Consider the following 17,902-nt stretch of genomic DNA (forward strand, 5'->3'; position numbering starts at 1 on the left):
AGTGCTAGAGAGAGTGTCTGGGAAACCACAAAGGGCCCTGTGCACACAGGCATCCTCCAAATGTGGGATACAGGAGAGAATGTGAGACGACCCCACATTAGCCCATCCCCAAAGCACCCAGGCAGATTTGACTGAGCACCTATCAGGTTCCAGGCCCTGGATCTGTGTGCAAAGCCGCACACAGAGTGACTTTATGAGGCAGGCCCCCCGGTCCCCATTTTATGGGCAAGGAAACTGGGGCTTAGACCCAAAAAGGATTTATTCAAAATTGCGGGGTGCATGGTTGTGGAGCCGGCTCTAGACCTAGTTCAGAAAGCTAAGCTCTAGACTCTGCACTTTCCAAGGGTGGAGAAAGCACATTCCAAGAAGAAGCAGGCTTGGGCTGATCCCCATCGGAAGGTCTCTGATCCTTGCACCCAAAGGTTGATGCCCTACCTGGAGGGCCTCACCTGGAAGCAAGACTTGCAGAGCCTATCTGGGTGGTCTTCCAGATGTGAGGCACAGAGACCAAACGGCTCCCTGCATCTGTTACCTTGCCCCTCCCTGACTCTCTAAACCCAGGCCTGAAATGGGCAGTGTCCACTGGGCAGGACTTTGGTGGAAGAAGGCAAAAGTCAGGCCCCTATGGATTAAAAGACCATCCATCAAGAGCTCGGCTGTGCTTCTGCCCCAACTTTCTGGCTGAGATACCCTGAAAATTTGCAGGACAGTTCTCTGGGACTGGACAGTGGGGTGGGGTAGGAGGACAATTGCAGGATCAGTCTAAGGTGCAGGGTGTCCCGACAGGGGAGGACACGTACCTTCTGCTGAGAGTCCCCAGGAGCAGTAGGGTGGGCCTCGGGTAAGCACCTCTTGCAGGATGATGCCCAGGCTGAAGACATCGCCTTTGAAGCTGGCCTTCCCGGATCCCCCAGAGCCCCGCAGTAGCTCGGGAGCTGTCCATAGAAGCTCTGCAATCGTAAGAAAGGGTCTCCTGCCGCCAACTCTGTACCCCAGAGGACCTAGGAGAATCTGTTCTCCTGCATTCCCAGGTCAAGGGCCTTAGGTTCTTCCAGCACAGAAAATCCACCAATTCCAGATCCCAACACAAAAACTATGGATGGGCACCTCCCCCTCCCCTTGCTTCACAAATGCCAATACAGCACACCCTACAGGTGGCCCCTACCGCCCAGCCAACCTTCTGGGTCTGGCTGTGGCCTGGGAGAACAGTGCAATTCCAGGAACTCTTCGTAACCATGGTCAGTGATCTTGAGCACAAAACGGCTGTCCACCACACAGTTCCTGGACTTGAGGCGCCCGTGGGGGAACCGCCGATGGTGCAGATACCTCACACCCTGGGAGGAGACATGTGAGGTCATTGAGGAGTGAGAAGGACCATAGAACGTCCACGGGACCCAGAGGCCTCTGGCCTCAACTTGTTTTTGATATTGTCAGATTTCAAAGCTGATGTGGAATTCCTCTCTGTGTGCTGTGAATATGTTTATCATCATTGGTTGATAAAGAAGCTACTTTGGCCTATGGCAGAGCAGAATATAGCTACGTGGAAAATCCAAACAGAGAGGGAGAAAAAAAGGCAGAGTCAGACAGACACCATGTAGCTGTCCAAGAAGCAAGAGGTGAGGCAGCCTTGTGGTAAAATGTAAAATAATAGAAATGGGTTAAGATGTAAGAGCTAGTTAAGAATAAGCCAGAGCTGTTGGCTAGACAGTGTTGTAGTTAATATAGTTTTATGTGATTATTCAGGTCTGAGGGCTGGGAAATGAAAGTGCAGTCTCCGTTTACACAAAGCTGTGGGAAATCTAAGCGTGTCCCATCTCCCCATGCCCTTGACTCTTAGCTCCTTGGGGGCCTCTCACTCTGATCAGATCCAACAGCAGGGAGGCCTTGAAGGTCCAGTCGAGCTTCAGGGCCTCATTCCGAAGCAGGTCCTCAAGGCTGCCGCGGGGACAGTGCTCCAGCACCATGGCACTAAACTCGGGGCCCACGAAAAGGCCCAGGAAGGCAGTGACGTTCTCATGCCGCATCTCCCGTATCTACAGAGGCAAAACGGCATGTTAGAGGCCCCTGGGCATCAAGGCCCTGGGACAGGTGCGTGGATGGTGTGAGCTGATGGGTGGGTGGATGGGCAGATGAAGATGAGGATAAGTGGATAGACAGAGGGGTAGTGGGTGGGTAGGGGTGGTGGATGGCCAGTAGGTGGGTGAATAATTGAATGGATGGACTGACGGGCAGACGAATATAGACAGACAGGGACTGGATGAGTGAAGAGGTGGGTGGATGAGCAGACAGACACATTGATGGCTAGATGGGCAGATTGGTAGAAGAATGAATGAATGAATGAATGAATGAATGAATGAATGAATGAACGCATCATGGATGGAGGAGTGGAGGAGCTGAAGGTACCTCCACAGAGTCAGGTCTAGGTCTGTTTCTCCACCTGACTGATACCATCTGAATCCTATCAATCCTCTCTGCAGCAGCCTACAGGACTGCAGGAGGATGGAGCGCAGAAGGCTCCTGACTGCCGCGAAGGAAGGCAGCTCCCTAACGGAGGGCCCAGCCTGACAGATCTAACCCTTGACTGGCAAGGCCTTCTTCACAAAGATGGCTCAGAGGTCAACTAAATGGGGAGGGGTAGCTGCATGTTCTCCCTCCTCTGAGAGCCCCAAGAACAGCCTCAAAGCTGTTCCCGCTCCTGCCATGGAGAGGTGACCTCTGTCCCTCCCTAAGTGTGCTGTTACTACCATGAACTACTGAACAACACAGGGGCAGTCTTATATGTTTTGGGGTCCAGGTTTTAGGAAATGACAACTCCTATTTCCCATTTCTTGCAGTACCCCAAGACCGTCCCTGAGTCCTGAGAGACCAGTAGACGGCTATGAGAGTATAGGAAGTCAGATCACACTAGACTCCATCCTCACCGGCCTTGCTCATGAATGGAGATCTTTGGGCCCTCTGAACCAAGAAACCACAAGGTTTTCTAAAAAGGTTCCAGTAATAAATATTTTAGATTTTGCACATCTCCATCACATATACTCACCCTGCCAGGGAGACAGGATTGCAGCTAGAGACAAAACATAAAGGAGAGAGCATGGCTGTGTCCCTACTTACTTATAAAGAGAAGTAGTGGGTCGGATTTGGTCTACAGGTCATGGCTCACCCATTTCTAACTGCTGAACCCCATAGGCTGATCTCCACCCATCATAAAACTGAACAGAATCACCCAACTGAGCCCTAACCAAATTCCTTACAAAAGTGTAAGACATAAAAGCACCGTTGTTTTTGATCACTGCGTCTTGGAGTACATTGTTATACTCCAATAGATAGCCAGAATGGCATACAATAAAGGCTCAGAGAAGTTCTGGGGCTACCCTCAAGCAGCCCCCAAACTTGGTTGACCTTTCTCAGAGACGCTGCTCACACTGACTACAAGGGAAATGCCTAACTGCCCCTGTCATGCACTCTCTCGGCATTTCATTTCAGATAGCCTGTGCTGGGCATAATAAAAAACAACCAAAGCCACAGTCTGATGAAATCCCCCATTTCTCAAAGGCATGCCACTTGCCAGGGACAGTTCTGGGTTGTTCTGTATACATCCTGTCCTCCTCACGGCTCTCCTGGGCTGGGTAGTGTTGGCTCTGTCTTACGGGGAGGGGGACACCAGGAGATCTTCCTGAGCTCTGCCTTCCCTCCCCTGTGTCTCTATAATGGTGATATTCTTGACAGAAGGTGCTTATACAGTCCGTGATGGTGACTGAAGTTTCCTCAGGAAACAGAACATCTTCTCCTCAGCCCAAAACTTTGCCCAGCTTATGAGTAAACAACAGATACAGGGATGGATACAGGGATGCAGGCACAGACTGAGGACCCTTGGTGGTACCCAGATTTCATTGCTGGAGGAGGACGAGTTTGCCAGAGAGCCGTAAGGCTTATGCTGGGATGTCAACATGGCTTGCGGGATGCTGGTATGTGATGGTGACCACGATGATGACACGTCACTGGGCAGTGCTAACAACGAAAGCAATGACTCTCGGGCCAGAAGCCTGCCCAGGGAGTAGGGACCAGTCCAGACCAGTGAGGGTGTCCTGAGCACATGCCTCTCTGGCCCCCTGCACCCCTCTGTCTATGGTCCTACCTTCCTCAGGAGTCTGAGGCTGCCCGGCCGCAGCTCAGGAGCCGTGCCTGCTTCAAACTTCTTCAGCCACACCCAGTCTCCCTGTTTAAGCAAAACAAAGAGTTTGTGTGTGTGTGTTTAATCAGATGGTGGTGGCACACACCTTTAATCCCAGCACTCGGGAGGCAGAGGCAGACAGATCTCTGTGAGTTCAAGGCCAGCCTGGTCTACAGAGCAAGTTCCAGGACTGGAGAGAAGCAGAGGTGAAGGAGTAGATTGGTACAGGGAGAAGGGGGAGACTGGGAGGAGAGCAGAGAGGGATAACTGTGGTCAGGATGCTAAAGAAAATATAAATTAATAGACATGAACATAAGAACAAGAGCCTGCCCACTTTAGTTCACCAGCCGGGCCATCTCAGGCCAATCCATCATCTCTTGCACTTAGCGGCTACCCTATACGTCACCTTCTGTGTTCTGAGCTGGGCATGCCCTGGTCAATGGGAGCAGTAAGCAGACTTGATGGAGGTGGGTCATTTGTCTATCTGTTGCTTTCATTGGTTAATTAATAAAGAAACTGCTTGGCCTTTGATAGGACAGAAAATTAGGTAGGCGGAGTAGACAGAACAGAATGCTGGGAAGAAGGGAAGTGAGGCAGAGTCGCCATAGCTCTCCTCTCCGAGATGGACGCAGGTCAAGAATATTCCTGGTAAGACACCACCTCGTGGTGCTACACTCATTAGAAGTGGGTTAATCACGATGTGAGAGTTAGCCAGTAAGAGGCTAGAGCTAATGGGCCAAGCAGTGTTTAAAAGAATACAGTTTCCGTGTAATTATTTCGGGACATAAGCTAGCCGTGCAGGAGCCGGGCAGCGGGAAGTGGCCTGCCGCTCCTCACTACACAGACTTTATTGAGAATGGGGGGGGGCTCTGAATGGCGGACCCTTCCTCACTCCACCTCCCTGGAACCCTGAGACCTAGGTAGATAACGTCTAGTCCTAGCCTCAGCTTCGGGCTCTGCGAAGCGAGGCAACCAACCAATGAGGACTAATGAGGTACAGCCAACGAGCAGGTCCTGGCTGGAGGCCAGCTTTACCATGCAGGGCTCAGGCCCTGTGATACTCAAGCTGTGTCTAGGGATTCCAGAAGGGTGTGAGAGGACGAAGCCCAGCTCCCAGCGTGGTCCCAGCCCACCAGTTCTGGTCCCTAGCGGGTTGCCCCCCCAGTCCCTAGTGGCTTTCTGGTCCCTAGCGGGTCACCTCTGCACAGCCTCACCTGCAGTCTGCTGGCTATTGTGCTTTGTGTGTCATTAAAGCCCCCCTTTGGAAGGAAAAGGAAAAGGTGGGGTTGCTGAGGGGCGGGGAGAAGGTGGAAAATAAGCCACAAGAGCCTTGTACTGTTTCCTATGGAAACAATTAGCCAAGTTCAGTAAGCACAGCAACCATAGGCAAAGAACCATATATTAGTATACATTAGTAAATACTTGTACTTGAGACTAACGGCCTCTGGAAAATGGCTGTGTTCTTGGCAACCGTGATACGGCTTTTCTGACCTTTGACTCTGTAGATTCCTTGTGAGCTGGAGGTGCCTGTGACTGGGTATTGCCTTCACCTGGGTTTTAGGGTCTGGGGATCTCACTGATTGAGAGGTGGGCGTTCTGGGCCAAGGCCTAACAAAGCCAAGCAGCTGAGACTGACTGATTCCCAAGGTCAGCCCCTTAACCACGCTGGTGGGAGGGAGGTGTCCTGTTTCCTAGTTCTGGGGCTGCTGTCTGTGTACTCGGGGAACCAGGAAAGTCGCAACAGAAGCCAAAGACAGTCTTGTAGGGCTGGTGTGGGGTAGCGACAGCCCTCACCTGGTACAGGGCCACATTGAGATGTTCCAGGATGGCTGGTAGGCTCCTTGCTGACCCCTGAATCACCGACCTTGGGCTCCCACCTTCCACCATACTTCTTGGCTCGCTGCCACCATCCCCACGCAGCCTCTGGGACAGGAGCAGGGGTGATCAAGATGCCAGACCCTACCTGCTCACCCAGCCCAGGTCCGCCCACCCACCCGCTGACTGGGGGTCCGCTGGAGGAAGGTGAGATCCTGGGACGTCAGCAGGATCCGATGGGGGCCCAGCACCAGCTGCAGTTGCTGGAGGCCTAACCTAGAAGTGAGAGACAGCAGGGCCTCGGTCAGACTCTCGATCCTGCCTCTGGCTCAGCACCCACCTCAGCACCCGCCTCCTAGTCTTTCCACATCTCCTCCTGTGTCAGCTTCAGAGATGGTGAGCACTGAATACTGTCTACTCAGAGACCATTGGCCTTGGGATCAGGTCTGCAACTTCCCTGATGGGCCTACTGATGCATACACCTGTTTCCTTGTTAGAGGTGAGAGCAGATATGGCTGGGGCTTTGGAGCTTCTGAATTCAGGCACACAGAGGGAAGAAGCATTTGTAACGCTGAGGGAATCCCTGGGCTGGATCTGGCTAGTCCCACACTGCACCAACAGGAGCCTGAAGCTCAGAGGCAGAGCCTCATCCAGAATCACAGGCTTCTGCCGCAAGTCTCAAGCAGAGCTCTCGGGAGGCAGCCAGGGCTCCTGGCTCTTCTTGGGTGCAGCCAAGACAGGGAAAGGAGGCAGTAGGCCTTGAGATCAGGAAGTAGAGGTGGGGAAAGCCCCTGTTGGTTGCTAATGGAGAGGGTCCCATTGGACGGGGATGCAGACAGCCTGAGCTGGGTCTATCAGCTTCACCTGATGAGGTAAGCAAGGACTCCACCAATCAGTGCCAAGACACAGGCCAGTGTCAGAGTCAGGAGGCCGTCCAGGGGCTGCACACCTGTGTGGGGGGGGAACAGGTGTCATTAAAGCAGTGACCATCCCCTCACAACCTGGCTACTGCCTCCTCCAGTCCCTGCCCTGTGAGGTCTCCAGCCATTCCCGCCGGTCACAGGCTGAAGCCCCTGGAGGGCTTTGTTTTCAAGAGCATCCATGGGAGGACGCTCTTTCTTCTGCTCTCTCTTCCTGAGAGTGAACACTGGCAGAACAGGAGGCGGGATTTACTATTTGTAGAAGAAAAGAGGGGCAGATGGGCAGGTGAGGGTTTCAGCTCCCTTCCCTCCCCAAGGAGGCTTAGGATAATTCCGTGATGTGGGATGCCCCTCTGTATGTTTTATTACCATTGGTAAACAAAGGCCAGTAAGAAGCCTGAGCCACTGGTCAAACAATCATAATTAATATTAAGCCTCCGAGTGATTATTTTATAAGCAGCTGCAGGGACCAGCAGGCAGGAGAGAAACCCAGTCCAGCTAGACCAGGCAGGCTAGAGAAAAGTCTCCATCTACAATCCTGCCTGGTTGGGTGCCCTGCTGTGAACGTGGAACTCAGCGGAGGAGCTGATGTGTAAGGACCGTGGAATCAGGGACGTGGCTCAGGCCTTGAGTGCTCGCTTATGATGAGGAACACACGCATCACAGAGCAGATGTGCTCAAGCAAGCTGAGGTGGCCCTGGGGTCAGAAACTCAAGCATTCCTGCCAAGGGAGGCCTGATGGGGTGGCATGTGTCTGGGAAGAGGCAAGAGTTGATGTGTCTACAGATTTGGGCTGGAAAACAGGGTTGGCCAAGCCTGGGACAAAAGGAGGCACAGACAGGAACGTACCCAAGCCTGGTCAACCCATCACTGCTGCCGCAGTGAGCATGTGTGCTTTAGGGGATGTGCTTGCATGTATGTAACTGTATACACATGCGTGTACTTCCCTGCGTTCATAGTCACGTGCGTCATAAAGGACAATGGCCAGGATGGATGAGTGACAGAAATCAGTCTGTGTGGGTGTCATGCCCCATAGCCCCCAGTGGACATAAGGAAAATGAATCCTGTACTTGGAGCCAAAAGACTTGGGTCCAGCATGAGCTCAGCCACTGACTTCTTGTGTGACTCTGGCAAGTCACCAAGACTTTCTGAACTTCAATTCTTTAATGGTGTCTATGGGAGGTAATAGCCTACTCACAACGCTGTGGGACTTTTAGGAGATCTGTGAGCTGGGGGCTGCCCTAGCCCTGATCATCCAAGGGAGGCCTTGCTGGTCTCCTGGTGTTTCTTAGCTACTGACCGCACCTCCCATGAAAGGTCATAGCTCTTCTTTATATTTTCTCTTGCCCCCTTTACAGAACTATCCACGTAGAGAGTTTTAGTGAAGGTAGATTTGTAAACAGTTGGAGAGAAAAGATAGAGTGATGAATGAGTGTGTGGTTGGGCTAGATAGGTGAATAGAGTTGGTGGTACCTTGATGGAAGGTAGTTAGGCCAGTGAGAAGATGGTAGATGGATAGCTAGGTGGGTATGTGGATGGATGGATGATGGATGGGTGGATGAATGATGGATGGATGGATGATGGATGGGTGGATGGATGGATGGATGGATGGATGAAGGATGGGTAGACAGATGGATGGAAGGTTAGGTGTATGGATGGATGGACAGATGAGAGATTAGTGGGTGAGCAGTGAATTACCTCTTATGCATAGTGTGTTGGGGTCGAACCAGCAGCTGGCATCACGGGCTGGAGGGCTCCCTCCAGGGAAGTGTATAGCCTTTCCCAGGGCCTGCACCTGCCATGTGTTTGTGTCCAGGATGTGGGTGGGAACCAACTGGCTTCCTTCACCATCTGTGTCCAGGATGACATATTGAGCTAGCCTTCTGCCTTTCCGATCCATCTGGATTCTCTGGCTAAAACCAGCCACATCAACAGTTCTTGTGTGGTCCCCTAAGTGAGCCCCTGAGAGCCCTGCTCCATGGTTCTCAGAGCGGTTCAGGGCATAGGCCAATAGGATGACAGCATCGTAGATCGTTCCAAAGAGTGGGGACATCTGTGGAAGAGAAAGTCTTCACCCTACCACCCAGGACATCTCACGGGCCTGCAGGATTATTTAGATGGTAGTCCTCTCCCCTAAACAGTCTGTTTGGACACATATTGCCCCAGCCCCACTGAACAACCTCACTGCCTCCATGACTGCCAACACTATGCTTCTTCCTCTATCTCAGAAGTCTTATAGGCATCTCAAACCTTCCAAAAGCAAAACTCTTGGCTTTAGCAGTTTCTACCTCGTTGCTCTTTGTTTGGGTCCTCTTCTGAATGTTTCCCGATCCCTCAGGGCTCCGCCCAAGAGTCCTCTCCTCATGGAGGCCTTTCTGGTCCATCCTGTGCCCAATGTCCATTCCTCTATTCCAACCGCTCTCCATCCTTTGGTCCTCGTCTACCTCCTTGGCAGAACCATCACTGTTTGGATTTGTCTATCTTGTTTTCTGGTTGTGGTCTGTGTCCCCCAGTAGAATGAACCTTTTCTTTTTTTATTACCAGCCTCCTGTCACCTGACATGGTAGCACATGAAAGACTCAGTTCTCATCTTTAGATGAACAACCTCCATCAGCTCCTGCATCCCTGTCACCACCTCAAGTCAGTCTGTTTTCTTCATTAGATGCAGGCACTGGGGTTTGGCTGAGTCCTACAAGCCAAAACCATGCTGGTAGTCACCCCACCACCACCACTAGTGCTTTTCAGATTCACAGTGATGACCTCGAAAAATCCACTCCCGACACCTTCTTTTAGTCTCTACAGGCCGCTAGAGAGATGTGAGGGAAGAGAAGTGGGGTGCCCCAAGAGAAAGCGCTAAACAGAAACTAAAGTTACGGGAACTGAGTATGCCATCCCTGGAAGTTACAGAGCAGGCACGAAGATGGGGGTGGGCACAAGCCAGCACATGCAGGCTAGGCAGGCACAGGTCACGTGGCCACAGTGGGGTGGAGCTGGCTAGCCCAGTGGGTCCCTAGCCCAGGCAGAGGTCTGTAGTGGATACAGTGTGCCCATATTCTGGCTCAGGGTCCCACCTTCCAGGCTGCAGCGAACCGATACACCCACCTGCTCTGTCTCCAGTGGGGAAGGAGCCCTTCTACTCATCTTAGTAGCGGTGAAAGCATGATTCTCAGGACCGGACTCCAGGCTGATAGTGAGTACCGCGTCGTAGGCCTCCTGCAAGGGTCCACGGCCACCCAGGGCCAGGTAGGAGCGGTTGCGGTAGGGCAGGGCAAAGAGCAGAGCGTCGTAGGGCAGGAAGACGAGTCTCCCATCTGCCAGGCCCTCCTCCCATGCGCGGCGCAGCAGCGTACTCTGCTCCAGGCCCCCCAGCAGCGCCGAGTGCATGCATAGCACCACAACTGGGGGTAGACAGGGCAGGGTCACCTTCACACTTCAGCACTTGCTGGAAACCCAAATCCTGAGGCCCTCGGAGCTCCCCAAATCTGTGGTCGCACTTCTAGTCCCAGCCCCTAAGCATTCCCGGTATGAGTTGAGAGTTGACCTCAGTCTGACTCCATAGTGATTATGGCTAAGGTGAAAAAATCCCAAATTCAAAGAGGCTGCAAAGAAATTACTACGTGAACTAAAGAGGACACAAATAAGCAGCAAATGGAAGAAGTCAGTATTTATATGGAAGGGGATTCCATACAGAGAAACACTGGAAGAGGATAGTGGGTAAAGATGTTTGCCACATATGTGGCAGATCTGACAGCCTGTGCTCAGTTCCCAGAACACGCCTGTGTACTATAGCATGGGCATCCACACACTCACAACATACATGCACATCATCATACATACACACATCATCACCATCATTACTGATTTCAAAAGAGATACTGGAGGTCAAGTTCAAATAGTGAAGGTGAATAGTTCAATAACTCAAATAAAAACTTAGTGGAAAACCTCAGCACAAAATGAATCAAGCGTTAGACAGAGACTATCGGGTCTTGAAGTCAAAGTACATGAATTCCAATATTCAGACAGTGGTGAAGACAAGAAGAAAGTGTGAACGGAGCACATGAGATCAATTCAGTGCCACTAAAGGGCTAGACCTACGAGCCATGGACATAGAAGAAGGAGAATTCCAAGGTAAATGCATGGAATATACATTTACTAAGAGTATCAGAGAATTTCCAAAACCTAGGGGACTATCCAGATAAAGAGGCGTTTAGCATGTCAGTCAGACAAGACAGCCCCATGTCATAGCACAGCTGAAACACTGGCAATACAGAGCAAAGGGTCTGTGTTGAGAGCTGCAACAGAGAAGCACCAAGTCCCATCCAGAACAGGTCTAGCATGGTAATAGCAGATGGCTCAACAGGAATCCTAAGAGTCATGGACAGTAGTAGTTCAGTCCCTGAACACAGATTACTATACCCAGCAAAGCTATCCTCATAGTATCCTTCTATATAAAACAAAAGCAAAGACATTCATGACTGCTGAGACAAAAAAGGATAAACTACACAAGAAAGACGAAACTCATTTAGGACTGGGAAAGTACAAAATATTACAAAAATAACAAAGTGACAGAAATGAATGCATACATTTCAGTAAAAATCCTGAATGCTAACAGTTTCAATTCCTTAAAGACATAGATTATTGGATTAGATATCAAAGAATTAAAAAAAAAACAGCACCCATCTATTTGTTGTCTATAAGAAAGACGGCCTTTGTTTGAAGGATAATAAAAGATATTCCAAGTTAATGGAAAGCATACAAGTGTTGCATTTCTAATATCTGGCTAAATAAACTTTAGATTTAAAAAGATCAGAAAAGACAAAGTCAGTGTACCCAGTTCCATGAAACAAACAATGCCGATGTAAAGGTGCCAGTTGATCTCAGCACGGTAAAAGGGAACGACTAACTGGCTGCATTTTTGGACACAGAGTAACTCTGAACAAATAAAAAAAAAAACCTGAGATAATTTTATTTATTGCATCTGATGTCAGTGTACTGAAACCATAAATCAATAGCGAGAGAACCTGTGCAAACTGGAGACTGAACGGTGCAGTCCTGAATAACGAATGAGTTGTCAAAGAATTGGAAGGTGAACTTTTAAATTTCTAGAATCAAATGAAAATGAAAACACAGCAGATCAGAACCTGTGGGATACAATGAAAGTAGCTCTGAGAGGTACACACACACATACACTCATACACATACCCACATACATACACACATACATACACACACATGTACACACTCATGCAAACACATAGATACACACTCACATACACCACACACATACACACACACCACACACACATACAGATACATACACATGCACACACACACCACACACTGTTCTATTTTATTTTCAATTCTATTCTTTTTATTCTCTCTTCCTCCCTCCCTTTCTTCCTCTCTTTTGCTTTAATGCTAGCCATGATTAGATCTTTGTTACACTCCTGAAACTTTCAAAGACAACCACCAAGAATGCCCTGGACTTCACAACTCACATTTGGACCAGAGCTTATGATCCTGACGATCTGCCAGAATACTATGACAAGCTTCTCACTCTCTCTGGGCTGCCAGAGGAAGCCTTCAGCAAGGATGGAGACTTGACAAGAGCTCAGCCGAGCTGGTAGACAGGGCCTCCTTGTGGCCATGTGACGTCCAGGATGCCTACAGCAGGGTGGACCCAGGCATACTTACTTTTCAGACCACGCACACTGTGGAGTTGTTTGCAAACTTCCGTGGCCTCCTTCTCTCCAGGTCCCAAAGAGGTCACCAGTCCAATGGAGAGCCCATGGGCCCTGAAAGCTGTGGCCAGCTGCTGGGCTGTGGCTAACCAGATGTCCTGGTGAGAGGACACAATGGCCAAGCGGGCCCAGCCGAAGTACCTCATGACAGACAATAGCACATGGACAGCAGAAGGCAGGGTGGGCACCAACTCACCTCCTCCCTCTGGAGCTCCACAGGCCCAGGAGAAAAGGGACTTGCCCCAGCCTTGGGCCAGCAGAGCTGCTGCTGGGCAGTATCCAGGATTGACAGGGCCCACAAAAGCAGCCACTGTGTCCTTGTGGGCCACGAGTGTGGCCAGGGCATGGGGGGTATCGCAGCCTGTGGGGATGACCTTGAAATCCAGATGGGAGCCCAGCAGCAGGGAGGCATCCTGGTTGACTCGATCAACAGCCAATTGGGCAGCCATGCTGGGGAGTGCCTGAGCAAAGATGGGGTCACAGTCCCAGGGACCCAGGACCCCAAGGATGAAGGTCTCTCTTGCCCATGCTAGTGGGGAAAGGGAGTCAGCCCACAGGACACCCCAAAATACCACATTGAGAACTGATATGGAAGAGGCTTTCCTCAGATGACAGACAGTGAGCCCCCACCAGCTCTGGCAGGGAAGGCGGGTCTTCTTGTGCGGTGCTATCCAGTCCTGGCATTCAAGGTTCAGGTCCTGCTGCAGTCCTGGGGGAGGAGCATGGATAAGCCTCACTGTCTAGCCTTTTTGCCGTTTCTCATATTGGTACATAAGACATTTGGAGCCATGATCTGAAGGACTCCCTAGGACTGGCTCAGAACTGTGAATTCAAGCTGAGCCTCAGGCTGGACTTCAAACAGGATATTGCCTACAGAAATAACACCAAGACCCAATCCCTTGCCTCCAAGGCTGTCTTCTTCCTCTGAGAATATAAAGAGCAAAACTCCTCAGAAGTCTCAGTACGGTGGTACTCAATGTCCCACCTTATTACCCTGTGATTGCTGCTGCTTCTTTTGCTTGTCCTTAGGAGGACCAAGCCCTCCCTTCCATGTCACCGCAAGCCTAGCTCCACCCAAAGGTCCTGGCTGCAGAGTCCAAGGTCCAGGGAACAAAACCCATGTGTCAAGAGCTATAGCTCATGTGCTGGGTGTGTTCAAGAAAATTGGAGTTACAGCAGTGTTCACGCTACACCTCTGTGTTCCATTCCTGGCATCCTTCACAGACCTGCCTGGATTAAATGGCTTCTCTAGCCCGCTGTATAGAGGAAGAAGCTAGGAGAACTGGCGTGGAGTTAGTAGGAAGATGAGCTACGACCCAAGTCTATCCAGCTTGGAGGCTCCACCCAGAACTTGACCTTCTCAACCAGGATGCCTGGACTTCCCTCTGAGTACACTTTTCTCTGTCCTACAGAATATCAGCAAAATTCCCTGCTGGCCAGACTCAGCGTCTCAAGAGTTCTGTAAGAGCCGAAGAGCCTAACAGGCCCACTTCTGAATAAGGCAAGGGCTGGCTTTCACCTGAGCTCTACGGCTGATTCAGGACACAGAGTCCATATCCCTGAGTTCCTGCTGGTAGGACACAGTCCCTAAATAATACTACAGCCAATGGCCTGTCGTAGGACAATGACCTGTGCAGCGGGCCAATAGGACAGGGCAGGGCAGCCTTTCACTGCAGCTCTGGTCCTGATTTGTAGCACATGATCCAGACCTTTCTGGGCCCTGGTTTCCTCAACTGTGTAAAGAGAGCTCAGTGCACATCTTAAGTCTCTAAACATCCTTCAGCACTGATATTCTATGAGCTGGTAGAACACCTAGAGACAGGGATGTCTGTCTCTGAGCTTACCCAAGTTCTCCTCTAAATACCCCTGGTCATAAGCTCCGTTGGTCCCTCTGTAACAGCCACAATAGGTGGAAGGGCCACCCTTAAGTGGGAAGGGGATTTACATTTTTTTTTTTTTTTTTTTTTTTTTTTTTTTTTTTTTTTTAGAATTGGAGATAACCTTAGGGTTAGGTACTGCTTGGTTTATGAGGCCAAGAACACAGAGTTAAAGGCTCTCATCAGAGTCCTGGAACTCAGAGATGGAGAAGTCTTTGTCTGCATGAAAACACCAAACCAGAGTGATAACAGCCCACAGGACAAGGATGGAGAATTCCTATCAGCCCAGGGTCACCCCCTTTATCCCGCCCCTCTCTTCAGGGCATGCTCCCAGCATACTCACCTGCCATGGTGGCCTTTAGAGTGAACACTGCGTCTTTGTCAGTCCTGAGGTTCTCCCACCCAGTCCTCAGAGGTCAAGCTGTCTGAGCGCTCTCTGACCCGGGGCCTCCCGTGGTGTCCTGGCTGCTGCTGCTGTTGTGTGCCAGCTTCCTGAGACTCCTGCCTGGGGAGTGCCTCAGACATGGTTCATTCCCTCCTGTCCCCCTTAGGAGCCCAGAGAAACCATTTGGAAAATTGGATCTGTTCAGACCCCAGGGCTCTGGGGAGCCACATCAGAAAGGAACGGAAAGTTGAGGATAGGAGGGAGGGAGAGAAGGTAAGTGTGTGCTTCAGCACTGTGGACAGCTCCCGTCGCGCTGGGGCACCCGGAAGGCAGGGAGTCTGGACCCAGCATCAATCAGCGTCCTTCATGTGCCCAGCACAGTTCATTCTACCCACAGAGGCTCTATTATTACTTTCACTTTAGAGATAAACAAAGTCTGGTCCAGAGAATTTGGTAATTTGGTAGGGTACAGAACCAGTCAGTGCCATGACTGACTGGTTGAAGCTTCAGGCTTCTTACTTATCGCACCATGCTGGTCATGAATGAGACGGCTTTTCTACCCTCCTTTTGGTTTGAATAAGACCTCAGGTCCAGTGGGCTTTCCCGCATCCCTTCTCTACCTGTTCCCTCTTACCTGGGCAGCCAGCTCTTCTTGAAGGCCCTGTGTCTGCTAAGGGCTGGCATTATGCCCCGCCTCACCACTTAGACAGCTTTGTCAAGTGGAAATGTGTCTCGTTTTCTTTGTCATGTTATTCATTCAACTGGAAATCACTAAGCACTCATCTCTCAGTTCTGTCTGGAGTGAGTCGAAGCCACTTTCCCCTGCTTCCCTCAGTTATACCCCTAATTCCCCCAACTCATCTTCCTCCTACATATTTCCCTAGATAACTGGGCCCCATCATCATATGAAAAGAAGAAAGATTTTTGCTCTTCACAGACATCTTCTGTCAAGGATTGGGACATTATAAAGTAGGTAGATGTCATTTTGCTGCTGAGAGGAGACGGATGTTATAAAATGAGCATCAACTACCACATACATAATTTGGCACAAGAGTTTTATGTCACTACACAGTCTTTAGCATGATTTTAACAGTCAAGAAAGAGCAGATACATCATAAGTTAATTCGGACTGTGTATTTTTATATAGCCTGGGAGGGCTTCAGGGCCTCTGACGATGTGCCAGGCATGGGCCCCATTGGCTCTCATATCCGTACTCCGAACCCTCAGCAGGCTGGCTAGGCTCACAGGAAGGAGCAAGGGAGGAAAGCTGGGGCTCTGCATTCACTGCAGGGACAACCCAGAAACTCCCAGCATGCTTTGTCATGGCTGTTGGCTGGTTTCAGCCAATGGGAGACACTCACAGACATCAGGAGGACGGAGAAAGGGGAAGCTGGGAAATTCTCCCCCTCACTCTGTAGGTGTATTTTGAGCTATTTACACTTCTTTCTATTTCTGTATGTATTTGAAAGTTTTCATCAGTTAAAGTAATAATATCAACAAACTATGTAGGGCTATGAATTCCACTCCTCAGCACTAATAGGTTAGGTTTTGTTTTCTTTTTCTTACTTACATGGCACTTAAAAAAATTCTGAACTATATTTTTCTGTTTTCTTTTCTTTCTTTTTTATTGTTGTTTTCTTTTGGGTTTTTTTGTTTTGTTTTGTTTTTGAGACAGGGTTTCTCTGTGTAGCCCTGGCTGTCCTGGAACTTGCTCGGTAAACCAGGCTGGCCTTGAACTCAGAGAGTTCCACAGCCTCTGCCTCGTGCTGGGATTAAAGGCATGCACTACCACCGCCTGACCCCAAATTATATTTTCTTATGTCGCATCATGTATTTCCACAAAGTCAGTATTATCCCACAGGTTCTACAGGTCCTCAGTCTGAACACAGGTTAGCCGGAGACTTCTGCTTCGTTCTGGTTCCTGCAATTAAGGAACCAGGCCTGGGTCTCACCTGGAGACACAATTAAGGAAAGATCTGCTCCCTAGCTCCCTTAGCCTTGAACTGTGGGGTCTAGCTGCTTCTTCAAAACCAGTAACAGAGAGTGTTGGCAGGCAAGCCAACCTAACATAGTATAACATTAACTGATCTTATTAGCCATCTCTGCATGTTCTTTGTTTGGAAGCCAGCGACAAGCACCCCCTCCCTCACTCATGGAAGTAGGGATTGCATTGTTACAATCTGATCACTGCAGGCTTGTGGTAGTGGGAGAAGCCGACAGTTCAAAGATGTCCAAAGGTTAAGTCATTTTCTCGAGCAGGATCAGGAATTTAACTAGGGCCCCAGCCTCACTTCATCTCCACCTGCAGTTCTGCTGGGGGTCAGCACAGCTGCCTCCCCACTGCCCTGATTCCCAGTTTCTCCTTCCTGCTCGCTGCCTTCCCACTGCCCTGATTCTCAGTTTCTCCTTCCTGCTCAGCTCCATGCTCCATCTGTTTGGAGCTAGCCACTGATTAGCTCTAGAGGCCAGGCAGTGATGGCACACACCTTCAGTCCCAGCACTCGGGAGGCAGGGGCAGACAGATCTCTGAGAGTTCAAGGCCACCCTGGGCTACACAAGACTGATCCAGTCTAAAGAGAAACAGAGCCAAGCAGTGGTGGCTCACACCTTTAATCCCAGTACTTGGGATCACATACACTCGGGAGGTGGAGACAGGAGTGACATGGCCAGGTGGAGAGAGGAACAGAAGGCAGAAGGAGGCAGAAACTCAAGGCATTCAGTCTGAGGACTTGTAGAGACAGGATACCCCCATTCAGTCTGAGGATTTTGTAGAGGTGAGAGCTAGCAACTGGCTGCTCTGCTTCTCTGATCTTTCAGCTTCCACCCCCTACTATCTGACTCTGGGTTTTTATTATTAAGACCCATTAGAATCCATGCTACACCGAGGAGGCCACATGGCCAAGGGTGGGTCCAGCTCACATCATCTGGAGAACCTCTGTACCCGCTAGATCAATGGTTCTCAACCTGTGGGTTGAAGCCCCTTTGTGAACCAA

General features: G+C 50.3%; 1 protein-coding gene across 1 annotated transcript in view; it reads right to left on the reverse strand.

Moving 5' to 3' along the window:
- Positions 1-14,874, reverse strand: part of LOC130865528 (guanylate cyclase D-like) — a 29,271-nt gene extending 14,397 nt beyond the window's left edge. Inside the window, exons 1-11 of the mRNA XM_057756636.1 lie at positions 14,868-14,874; positions 12,601-13,356; positions 10,009-10,304; positions 8,605-8,959; positions 6,851-6,935; positions 6,166-6,262; positions 5,966-6,094; positions 4,136-4,216; positions 1,857-2,033; positions 1,178-1,334; positions 801-950 (exon numbers count right to left, since the gene is read on the reverse strand). Of these exons, the coding sequence (XP_057612619.1) occupies positions 801-950; positions 1,178-1,334; positions 1,857-2,033; positions 4,136-4,216; positions 5,966-6,094; positions 6,166-6,262; positions 6,851-6,935; positions 8,605-8,959; positions 10,009-10,304; positions 12,601-13,356; positions 14,868-14,874 (2,290 nt within the window). The remainder of the gene's footprint in view (positions 1-800; positions 951-1,177; positions 1,335-1,856; positions 2,034-4,135; positions 4,217-5,965; positions 6,095-6,165; positions 6,263-6,850; positions 6,936-8,604; positions 8,960-10,008; positions 10,305-12,600; positions 13,357-14,867) is intronic.
- Positions 14,875-17,902: the final 3,028 nt, after the last annotated feature.

Source organism: Chionomys nivalis, chromosome 23 (assembly GCF_950005125.1).
Source record: "Chionomys nivalis chromosome 23, mChiNiv1.1, whole genome shotgun sequence".
Classification (NCBI taxonomy): Eukaryota; Metazoa; Chordata; class Mammalia; order Rodentia; family Cricetidae; genus Chionomys; species Chionomys nivalis.